Genomic DNA, 12,621 nt, shown 5'->3' with positions numbered 1-12,621 from the left:
AAGACAGACTTTTCCAGTGCACTCTGCATGGGGCTATTCTTGAAGCCCACTCAGAAACTTCAGCTTATATAGGAAGGAAACTGTAGCCCAATTATTTAGTGATGCTTCTCTAGTAAAGCATATGTGTATCCTATGGCGTACATATAGATAGCCAGTTTGCTTCTTGTGGAAATTATAGATGTTGAGCTATTGTAATTGCCAATAAAAAGTCAACAATTAATACTGCCACGATATGAAGAACTTTTAAAGTTTGAGTCTTAGGCCTTGTCTACACTACTGTGGTAAGTCAACCTAAGTTACGCTGCTCCAGCTACATGAATAAAGTAGCTGATGTCGACGTAGCTTAGGTCAACTTCCTGTGGTGTCTAGACTGCGCTGCGTCAATGGGATACGCTTTCCCATCAACTTACCTTAATCTTCTCATTCCGGTGGAGTACCGGAGTTGATCGGAGAGCACTCTGCGGTCAATTTAGTGACTAAATCAACCTCCACTGCATCGATCGCAGCAGCGTCAATCCCCGGTAAGTGCAGACATGGCCTTAGCTATCTTAGAAACAAAGGGTAAGATTCTCACCCCTGTTCCAGCCCCTTTAGGCCAGATAAAGGGGCTGGAAAAGTGTAAAAGGGTCCTAAAAAGCCAAGTATCCAGTTAGGAAGAATTCCCTTGTAAAGCTGCCTTCCAGGGACCCCTTCATAAGCCTGGGTGTGTAGCGGGTGTGCCAGGAGGCAGGCTAGGAGCAAGAGGAGTGTGTCAAGTACAGGGCCACAGCACATAGGACTGTGGAGATTTTGGGCAGTTCTGAAAACCATAGAATGTCCCTTGGAGGAAGCCGTAACTTAAACTGGCCTCCAGGACTGCATAAATTATGCTGGGGTCTCAGAGCAGCTCAGGATTGGAAGGATGCAAAGGTGGCTTAATACCACCTTAATCCACCTTCTCAATGGGCTGTGAGTTCTGTGCTACTCCTCTTGGAACAGAGGATATTCTCGATGAAGAGATGTCCGCTTTGGGTTCACTTTTCTTGCTGTTTTGACAACCCCCCCAGGGCACATTGTAAAGCTTCCTGAGTTGCTTAGGCTTTTCCTTGAGGGAGGTTGCTTGAGTGGGTTGAATTTCTTTTGTGGTTTCTTTTGTAGGAAGTGGAAGAAGATGATTTTTGTAAATATTAAAATTCTCTAAGTTTGATGCTTTTGAATTATTATTCATACTTCCAGAGGCTTCAGTGGTCACATATTGCACAAATTTAAGTAAAAATGACAATATGCCATGGGGACACTTTCCCTTTTCCTTGTGGGATGGGATTCCTATCCCATGGTGTCACTTCTTTACTCTTTTAATAAATGACACATTTTCTCTTAGATTTGATTCCCAGCTTTCTTTCTTAGCCACTTGTCTTCATTCTTGCGATCTTATGTTTTAAATGTGTATCATAAAAAGTAAATATATCTCACCAAAATAGATCTCCTATATTGTTTGTTCATTTTGGTATGCCATGTTTTAATGGTCAAAATGGACTTCATTCATTTAACTAAGAATATAGAAAGATTTGAAAAAAGAAAAGGAGTACTTGTGGCATCTTAGAGACTAACCAATTTATTTGAGCATAAGCTTTCGTGAGCTACAGCTCACTTCATCGGATGCATACTGTGGAAACTGCAGAAGACATTATATACACAGAGACCATGAAACAATACCTCCTCCCACCCCACTCTCCTGCTGGTAATAGCTTATCTAAAGTGATCACTCTCCTTACAATGTGTATGATAATCAAGTTGGGCCATTTCCAGCACAAATCCAGGTTTTCTCACCCCCCGCCCCCCCCTCATGAAAGCTTATGCTCAAATAAATTGGTTAGTCTCTAAGGTGCTACAAGTACTCCTTTTCTTTTTGCGAATACAGACTAACACGGCTGTTACTCAGAAAGATTTGAGGAACAGGCAAAGACCATATGGTTCATCAGAAAATAAAGTTCTAAGTTTATGTAACCTCTCAGAAATAGAGATGGGCCTAAATCAAAACACCAGATCATATCCCTGCCTAACATTTCGGAGAATTTGGATGTCGATACACATCCAAACTTTGTGACTTGGGACCGTCTCTATTGAGAGAGAACACAGACAAGGAAACCCCCACACTCACTTATAATTAATGACCTATGTGTAAAAAAAAAAAAAAAAAAAGGGTTCATTTAATTTTTTTTTCTTTTTAACAGCATCAAATATACATTCCTTCTCCCAGTCATCATGTTTGTTGTGGAACCTGCCAAAATGTGTCTTGTGCTTTCTATACTGAAAATGGAACACTATCTGTGCATGAAGTAAGTGCCTCTGGACGCTGGAGGAAATAACAGTATCAGTAGCACATATGACTTTATTCAAGTATCTAACTGACATCTTCTGGCTGGTTCTTGTATTATCATTTCTCACATTCCTACTTTTGGTCTGTCAGTAGGGACAGTTGTGGTGTTCAATATAGCTATATCCACATGGCTGGCTGGCTGTCTTCAGCCAGCAAATATAGGGGAGCAGAGAAGTTGAACTAACCACCTGGGGCTAAATGCATAAATTGCCTAAATTGGCAGATAGGCATATAAGTCCAACATTTAAGCATCAGTGAGTCCTCAGAATCCCTGCTTGCCTGCTGCCTAATGCTGTAGGCACCTAAGTTCCCTAGGCACCTGACATTTTCCAGTAAAGTCCCCTAGGTGCCTAACTTATCACCATTGTGCATGCACCTATGCCCTGCCACTGCTGAACAGCTTGACAATATAGCTCGTGGCTAAGCCCTGGTGAGATTCTCAAACGAGGCTTTCCCCCCTCTTGTCTGTGGGTCCCGATCAAGTAGGCATTCTGAGAATGCAAAGATTCCTTTGGCCAGAGAAACAAAAAGTGAGAGTGACTCTGAAGCCTAGTGGTTTGGCCACTTTTCTGGGATGTGGGAGCCCTAAGTTCAGATGCCTCCTCCCATGAATCTTTAGTGTTTTATACAAAGTGGAACAATTTGAACAGGAGATCGTGCAAGCCCTGCCGCCAAGAATGCCCAGGTGCTTGGTGGCTAGGGCACATACCTCCGATATAGAAGACTCAAAATTCAAGTTCTGCTCTGCAGCAGGGGATTGCAAATAGGTCTCCCACATCCATGCAAGTGCCCTAATCACTGGGCTATTGGCTATCATGGGGTCATTCTCTTTGGTTTTTCATGAGAAAAGGCTGACCTGGCCTAGTCACTTAATTCCAGGAGAGGGTTCACAGCTGTGAATCCCAGGTTTAGATAGGTGCCTCCCTCAAACCTGGACTTAGGCACTTGACTACACTGGGTGGCAGTGTGCCTAAAAGTTAGCATTGCAAAGCCCAAGTGCCTTTGTGGAGCTAGCCGTTGGCACCCAATTTTCAGGAGTGCAGAGCACCCACAACGTCAGCTAAAGTCAATGGGAATTGTGGGTGCTCAGCACACCTGAAAATCAGGCTCCCTAAGAGATACTGGACATATTATTGATGTCAGGGAAGCTCTTGTTCAAACACTTAAGCAAACTTGCCAACTTGAGATGTAAAGAGAGGATTGGGTCAATGGCTACTATTATGGTTTTTGGTAGAGGCTCAGAACACAAAACAGTGGCTGCCTTCCAGTGATTGGTGTTAGTGATTCCTGTACTATATACTTTTTGGAGAGGTTGTAAAGCATTTTGGGATCACAGGTGTGATATAAATGAAAGATTAATAATATTAAGAAGATTAATATTCATATGTTCCTACAGCTCATCCTTCATGGTCACCTTCAGGATATCAGGAAGGGATTTCACCTTTTCCCAGTGTATTCTGGGTTTGGGTTTTTTGTTTTGTTTTTGTTTTTAGTCTCCTTCCTCTGAAGCATCAGAAATGGTTGGAGATGGGACACTGGACAGGGGGGCCAATGCTCTGAAATGGCACTGAACAGTCTGTCTCTCACATGCTTAGCTGGCTGGTTCATGCTCACGTGCTCAAGGTCGAACTGATGGCCATATGTGGGATTGGGATGGAATTTTCCCACAGGTCAGATAGTCAGTGACCTTGAGGTATTTTCATTTTCCTCTGCGGTTTGGAGTGTGAATCACTTACTGGGATTATCTATGTATATCTGGCATAATCAATTCCCTGCCGTTGCAGGAGCCTCAGGCACTGAAGCATCTTGGTCCCTCCTATTCTCTTCCTGTGGACGATAATGCATTGATCTAATTTTGGTGGCTGGGTTTAATGTGCAGGTGCTAGGTGATTTTGGTGGCCTGTGATCTACAGGTCATCAGCGTAGATGATCTGGTGATTCCTTCTGGCCTTAAACTCTATGACTCTTACTGATTCTGAGTCGTAATTCAGTTTCCACTCTGATTCACAGGGAAGTAAGTTGCACCAGCCCTTTTTCTGGTGCAGGCTCTTTTCCTTCCGGCTGGTGCATTGGCGAGGAATAGAGTGCAGGGTCTGTCCACTATCTTAGTGGCTACATGTGGAAATAACACCTTTATAACTAAGCAATATTCTAGTGTCAGTGCCGCTGTAACTTGCTGTCTGTTCTGGTATTTTTGTTTTGTATTTGTAGGAGGGAAGCACCTGGGCCTCCAATTGCACCAAATATGAGTGTGCAAAGACTGCTGTAGGTGCTATGATACTGGGATCTAGTGTTGTCTGCCCCCCTTTTAATGAGACTGAATGCACAAAGGTTTGTACTTTGTGATTTTAAATCGTAATAACTAATCTTTTGTTTTGGAGCTTGGCATTCATTTCAGAACCATTATGGATCTGACAACCATATTATACTTTCCATAGAATGATTAATCTAAAAAAAATTTGGTAAGTAACAACTTTAAAATGAGCAATTAATGTTCTTATGTACTATTCTTCTGTTTGTTTTTAGGGTTATATCATACATCCCAAACAATGTGCACTTTCAAAATTTTGTTTGATTGGTATTAAGCTGCACTCTTATAGGGTTCTTACTACCTTTCCTTTTGTCTGAGCAGAGAGTTCTGAATAGGACCTATAATTCACAGAGTTTATAAACACATAAATGAAATAAGCTGTTTCATGCCACTTAGCAAGTTTGCAGATAAATGTGCAGCAGCACAGTTTCAAAATGCCATAAATTGAACAAAGATTAGAAACACTTCAAGAGGCTTGCTGACTTTGTGCTCTGCGTGAAACAAATAGCTCTGGTTCATGAAGATTACAAATTACTTAGTGTACCTACCTAAAAATTAACATATATAAACCAAATAACTATAGTTCAAAGATACTTCACACACACACACACTTTTGTTGTTGTTGTTTAGGGAATATAGGTTTCTTGCTTTTATCCTAATTAATTATTCTGTTTTTTGTACATTCTAGTTCTTGCACTTGTGGCTGTTCAAGCAATGCTCCTAAAAATACATTGCAGTATCTGTCCTGAGTACTGATTTCAAATTCTGCACAAGATCTATAAATGTGTTACATGCTATTTAGAAAGGGCACAGAGCTACTCTCCTGTCTATCCCAAATAAAGCACCTTATCATAAAGTAACGTTGACACCGTTAAAAACATTTTCTTATTTCCGGAGCTTTTTCATCACATTCTGTTAGGGTCTTTCTTTAATAATAATGGCCAAGATTTTCCAGAATGTGTTCCTAAAATTATCCTTCTGAATCAGTTCAACCTGATTTTCAGAAGTGCTCAGCACTGATCTCAAGTGAGAGTTGAGGTTGGTCAGCAGTTTTGAAAATCAGGTTAGGTTAATTTAGGAGCTAATATGGATTTCGGAAGGTAACCTGAAGTGCTCATTTTTGAAAAATTGATCAACATATTCAGTGATTTCTCTATAACAATATAGAAAACCAATACTGTAAGTTAAAAAAAAATATTTTGTACGGTATTAGTACAAGACTGCTATCCCATCCACTCTCCTGCTTTATCTGCAATTTTTGTAAATGTATTAAAAGTGGACAGTTTAGCTCTTATTTATGCCAGTTCCACATGAGAGAGATCCTTTCTTTTTTTAATTTAAAGAGGAATATCTCCTCTTTTTGATATGTTTTCTGCATTTCCGCTTCAGTCCTACCTACAATACATTTGAGAAGAAAACCATAAGAAAAGTTAATTATAAAATGTGAAAGGAAAACCAAAAAACTAGAATGAAGGGATGAATTAGAGCTCTGAAAATATATTACATGAGGCAAAATTATAGGTATTCAGTAGTAAATAGCTATCTAATTGGAATCTTCACTGTGCTCATTTCTGTGGTACATGAGCAATGTAAATTCTTTTGAATCTTGAACAAAATTACATTTTACTCATATATGGAATTTTTTAACTATCCAAGTGACTCCCAATGTTAATTGAGCCATCAGTGGGAGAATGGATGGTAATGTCTGAAGATGACTGCTCTCTTGAGTTAAAAGAGACCAGCTCAGATATGCTCAATCATAATGGCAAGTTCATTTTCAAATATTATATTTCAAAACAGCTTGGAGATTTTGACCCAGAGCCTTTGCTGATGTGAATTTTTGTAACTTCATTGACATCGGTGATAGTGCACCAATTTACACCAACTGAAGATTTGGCCCATTATGTTCTAAATGTAATTGGATACAGCAGGGCATTGCATTGGGCACAGTCTTTTTTGATATATTTCCCCTTTCTTTTCCTAGAATGGAGGCACTGTGCAGACTTATAATGATGGCTGCTGCAAGACGTGTAAGTGAAGAAAGCTACTGCAATACATGCTAGTTTGGCTTTGGTTTTGGAGAGCAGTGTTTTTTTAACTCAGTTGCTGGGACATAAGGAAGGAAAAAGCATGCAGTCCCCAAATCAAACAAAATTGTTATAGTTCTTTAACAACTGTTTATTGAAAAGCCTTGCTTCATATGGCTGCTGATATGGTGATATTTAACCTTATCCTTCTGGAGTATAACCAAATCTCTCCAAAGACAGCCTGAGGAAGATGAAAAGTGATCCCAATTTAAATAATGAAAAGATTGGTTTGTTGTTAAGATTACTCCAAAACTATACATATACATATTTATAGTGTTCTCTATAAAAGCTCAGAACAAATTTTCTAAAATTGATACCTATTTTGATCATATTGAAACAAATTGTATAATTATGGGTTTATTCTGTTTTGTTCTTTTATGTTTTCTAGGGTCAGAGTGCTGGAATACAATATTTTTTAAATTGAAAAGTTAACTCTTTCCATCTTGGGAAATGCATTTAAATCCAAAATATGAAAAAATTGTAGGGTGTAGAGCAAATTATTATTGATGGTGATAAAAGGCACAAATCTAAACCAAATGAACACTTGTGCTATGTAGCTATATATTCACATTCTATGAATGTGCATGTTTAAAACATACAGGTTCTTAATTATGGTGTAGTTATGTGACAGATTCTGATTTCTTTTTACTCCAGTGTAAAAACAGACTGAGAACAGAATCTGGTCCTGTGTAGTTCTGAAGAACAAAAAGCTTTGTTATTTAGGCTGTGATTTCTAAACTACATAAAATAAAACCCTTGATTCTGTATAAATAGCGAATAAAAGTAAAAAATAGAGCTGCTTGGAAAACACCATTTTTTTTTCTTCAGAATTAAAATTTTGGGGCATAAAATGCCTTTGAAATCCTGAATTTCATTTTTTAAAATGAGCTGTAATCAATAATATCGCATAAGAACACACAAGTATAGTTTCATATTGCACTGTGTCATATTTGTGACAGTCAAAAGTACAATATGTAGCTGCATATGTATACCTGTATCTCTCTTAAAAGAGCGGCTGCATAAAGGCATATATTTATTCATAGTTATCAAATAAAATTATATTTAGCATCCATGGCATACAAGGCCCTGAAAATCAATTTTTAGGAATGTGGATGGAATGTTGTTCCTTCATATACACAGCAAAGAAGCCAGAAATGATTGTAGCTTAATCTAGTACTTTTTTCAGACTGAAAACCAATAATAATATTAATAAAAAAAAACCTGCACAAGGATTATGCTAGCGTCTTTCAAAGGGATTATTCCTTTACTGGTTGGAGTAAAGTTGCAAAATATTTCACTGAAGCCATACAAGTTGGGTGGGTTTCATTTAGAGAATGAGACTAAAGTATTAATGGCTACAAATATTTTCTGCCTTTTGCAGTAATCAGGAAAGATTTAGCTTTCACAATATTCTGTGGCCTCAGGAAAGGCATTGTTATACTTCAGAAATATTTGCTGAGGTGGCTGCTAAGAACAAAAATACAATACATACAATTACATGCTATTTTATTTTTTATTTGTTTTTGTGTTTTCAAACTAAAAGCATGTGCCCTGGGGTAAAGCCATTAAAAAGACAAATTAAAAATAGAGCTTGCAACACCTGGGGGTTGTAATGGGAACAAGTAATCCTTTTGAAAAGAGCTTGATTAAGTGCATGCAAAGTGAGTTCATATACTTAATTCTTACCTTGCCATAGTCATGAAATACCCATTGCAAAAATGTGGTATGCCTGGAAACACTGTTGAAGTTTTCTCTTAACCAGGAAAGTACTATGTGTAGGGTGTTATCCGTGAGATTTTCAGCAACTGCAGAATTTCTAAATTTGAAGGCAAACAGAGAAGTTCATTACTTTTTTACCAAAAGAAAAATGGTAATTGGCAGTGTAAGAATTAATGAAATGTCATTTGTGTAAAAATGTTTTTATTTTACAAGAAACTTATATTCCTAATAATTCTGCCAGGTTCTGGAATGGGTGTATTACCCTTTGCCATTAGCCCTGTAGTCTCTACTGATAGTATAAATTGTGAACCAGGTATTATTATTTTTAATAATGTATTTTCTTTTTTATATAACATAATCTTTTTTACGTAACATAATTGTTTGTAGGGATATATTTATACATTACTATCAATGTAATATAACCAATACCATACTGGTATTAGGCCTGATCCTGAGAGGTACTGATCCCCTGGAATCTTCCATAGAGCAGAGATCCTCTGTAGGATCCTATTGCTCAGTGCTCAGGATTAAGCCTATTAACGGCTGGAATGTGCTGTCAGTAGTAGATCAAAATGCACTATGTAACTTTTAGTGTGCAGTAGCACAGTTCACATGGCTACTTAGTGCACAATGAGTGACGCACTGTAGATTTACACCGCTTGCTTGCTGCACACTAAATCACTGTTTAGACAAGTCCTTGCACAGCAATTTTGGTAAGAGAGTACAGTGTTTAGTATACCAACCAACATGATCTTGATTCTGCATAGTATTTGTCAGAGGATAGCATGGCATCTGTCCCCTGAAGCCAGAAGAGTCGTGCTTTACTCCTGACATACATACAAGATACCCACTGGTCCGGTAGCTACTCCACGTGTGTCACTGGATTGCTCAGAGCTTGCTGATCTTACAAAACATATGTTCTTCCTTTCCTGTGGAGCAGGAATGGGATTGTGCTGAAAGTGAAGAGGGACTTTGTTGGTTAGTCCCACTTAATTTAGATGCTGAAGATGAAAAATGATTATGTGGCAACACAGTTATACAGTGACTTCTGATTTGGTTGTGAGATCGGTGTAGTAGAAGTATATTGTATAATAGATACAGCTAGCACAACTTGTCTTGTGTCCTGTGGTATGGGGGTTTTGTGTAACCTTTGCATTTGTTTCAGTATCATGGTTTTAGTTGTTTTGTGTCACAAGTATCCTCCTTAATATTTGGATAGCTTCATTATCCAAAGGCTAGAAGAAAAATCCACAAAAATACATAACCGCAAAAAATGTAATATTTTCATAAACCTCTCTGCGCATTTGCTATCCCGAGTACTACTAGCTCCAGCTGCGGGAGTAGTTTTTAGTACAAAATACCCCCCATACGTAGAGGAGATGTGCATATCTCCTACTAAGATTTCCCAAAGCCCTGTCAAATCTCTCCCATAATCAGTAAACCTGGACCCTAGTCTGTGTGCTGCATATTTAAAGCTGGCTTATCTTCTAATGATGGCCAGTTCCAGAAGTGTTCTAAGGAGCAAGAGCAAGGATATAATTATTTAAAATATGTCTTTTAAATAAATATAATTAACACTAATTTCAAGTTAGTGTCTGTTATTTTCATAAGTTCAGCCTTAGTATTGATAGGGTTTGAAAAACAGCATTTTGCCCTTTTCTATTCACTGGGTTTGTCTTTGCTATGTGGGTTCAATCTTCAAAAGCTTTACAACATAACTATTAAATCACATTTCACATAACTATTAAATCTAACATTTCAACAGTTGTAGCCTCTTTATATGTGCTATGACTATGCTGATTAATGTCTTCATATATGATAATTAGAAAGTATGGTATTTTTTTCCAGGTAACGTTTATTAATATATTCCTGGTTTGTCACTGCCTAATGATTTAGATATGGACATAATATTTTACCATCTTATTAATTTAAAATGTAACAATTCATTTTAAAGAATGAATAAACAGAGCACAATGTATATTTAATGAATAAACATTTTCTATATGTTATCAGGTAGAAAGGAAGAAAGGATTTGCCAGAAAGTGACGGTCAGAACAACCATAAGAAAAAGTGACTGTATAAGTCAGAGGCCTGTAAGTATAGAAAACTGCTGCCTTTGTGTTTCATAATGAGCATGAGTCATACTAATAAAACAAGTATGAAAAAGGATTGCAGACATCAATATACAACAAAAAAATGCTGTTATCATCTCATCAAGCAGACCTCTCACCCTGGAAATGTTATTCTACTCATAAGTGTGGGTAAAAATTAATTACTTTTGCCCATACATGGTCAGAAGTGCTGACCCCTTCTACCTGGAATAACAGCTGACTTCAAATGAAAAGTACACAGTATAATTGCGTATCACTGACAAAGTCACTGACCTCTCCATCATGAAATAACATCCCTAAAGAGGAGTTACACAAAAAAGGGAGTATAAATGCTTCCACTTATAAATGATCATAGAATATCAGGGTTGGAAGGGACCTCAGGAGGTCATCTAGTCCAACCCCCTGCTCAATGATGGAAACATATTCCTCCTTAAAGAGCTCTCTGACGTAAATGTTCTTCTCTCTTCCACGTGACAAGTCTCTCTATATCATACATTGATGATAGCCTTTATGGAGATCATTTAATAAGACATCATACCTCTCTGCTTTGGTGAGGTCTCGGGTATAAAACCTGTTACGTGCATGTGTGAATGTGGAAAAAGGAGAACCAGTTGACATAATTTATTTAGCCTTCCAAAAGGCCTTTAACAAGGTCCTAGACAAGAGGCTATTAAAAAAACCAAATAGTTGTGGGGTGAAAAGCAAAGTATTGTTATGGATCAAAAGTTGGCTAGTACGTAGAATGCAAAGAGTAGGTTTAAGTGGTCCATTTTCATTATTGCAAAAGGTTAACAGCAGGTGTCCCACACTTCCATACTAGGTCCTGTGGTGTTTAATATATTTATTAATGATCTGGAAAGGACTGTGAATAAGGGCGTAGCAAAGTTTGCAGCTGACAAAGTTATTTACGTTAGTCAGGGTCAGAGAAGACTGAGAATTTCAGAGAGATCTACACAAATTATGTAAATGGACAACATGACGGCAAATGAAATTTAATGTAGGCAAATATAAAAGTAATGCACACTGAGAGGAAAAATTTAAGCTACTCTTATAAGGTTCTAAATTAACTGTATCAATCCAAAATAGCTCATTGAAAACCTTTACTCAATGCACAGCTGCAATCAAAAAAAGCTAACAAGGTATTAGGATGCATAAGGAACGGGAGGGAGAATAATCCCCCAAAATATGTCTTTAAATCAGTGATGTGGCCTATCCTGGAATACTGTGTACAGTATAGATCACCCCATCTCAAAAATTGTATTGCAAAACTAGAGGTGGTTCAGAGAACAGGGACGGGAATATTCAAGGTCATGGAAAAACTTGCAGATGAAGAGAGATTGAAAAGAATGGGATTGTGTACATTAGGAAGAAGACAAATAAGACAGACATGATAGACGTATATACAATAATGAATGGCGTAGAGATGATGGATTGGGAGCAACTGTTCTCCCTGTCTCATATTACAAGAACTAGGGGACTATCAATGAAGTGAAAAAGTAGGATATTCACAATCAATAAAAGAAATACTTTTTCATACAATGTGTAATTAAGCTGTGGAACTCATTGCCACAAGAAGTTGTTGAGACCAAGAACTTAACAAGATTCAAAAAGGGATTAGACATTTATATGCATATCAAGAAGATACAGAGTTATCATTCAAAACCTAATCTTTGGAAGCGATATTAAAGCTTGTGCTGGAATAAATTGCCTATGGAGGTTGTGGAATATCCATCACTGGAGATTTTTAAGAGTAGGTTAGGCAAACACCTGTCAGGAATGGTCTAGATAATACTTAGTCCTGCCATGAGTGCAGAGGACTGGACTAGATGACCTCTCGAGGTTCCTTCCAGTCCTGTGATTCTATGATTTAGGGTTTAAGCCGATCTCTAACTATTAAAGCTTGGGATGAAACCTATGTGCAGGCAACTGTGGAACAAATTGCCTACTGCAAAGTTCTAATACCATCCTCTGAAGTATCTGGTTCTGTCAACTGTCAGAGACAGGATACTGGACTGGATGGACTACTACTCTGAA

At 37.9% G+C, this 12,621-nt stretch overlaps 1 protein-coding gene across 1 annotated transcript in view; it reads left to right on the top strand.

Moving 5' to 3' along the window:
• Window positions 1-12,621, top strand: part of OTOGL (otogelin like) — a 129,159-nt gene that overhangs the window by 114,595 nt on the left and 1,943 nt on the right. Inside the window, exons 53-56 of the mRNA XM_073338544.2 lie at window positions 2,214-2,318; window positions 4,571-4,690; window positions 6,655-6,704; window positions 10,494-10,569. Coding sequence (XP_073194645.2) covers window positions 2,214-2,318; window positions 4,571-4,690; window positions 6,655-6,704; window positions 10,494-10,569 — 351 coding nt within the window. The remainder of the gene's footprint in view (window positions 1-2,213; window positions 2,319-4,570; window positions 4,691-6,654; window positions 6,705-10,493; window positions 10,570-12,621) is intronic.

This window comes from Lepidochelys kempii, chromosome 1 (assembly GCF_965140285.1).
Source record: "Lepidochelys kempii isolate rLepKem1 chromosome 1, rLepKem1.hap1, whole genome shotgun sequence".
Taxonomy (NCBI): Eukaryota; Metazoa; Chordata; order Testudines; family Cheloniidae; genus Lepidochelys; species Lepidochelys kempii.
The sequence above is the reverse complement of the archived record's forward strand: the minus strand, read 5'-3'. Positions and strand labels throughout refer to the sequence as shown.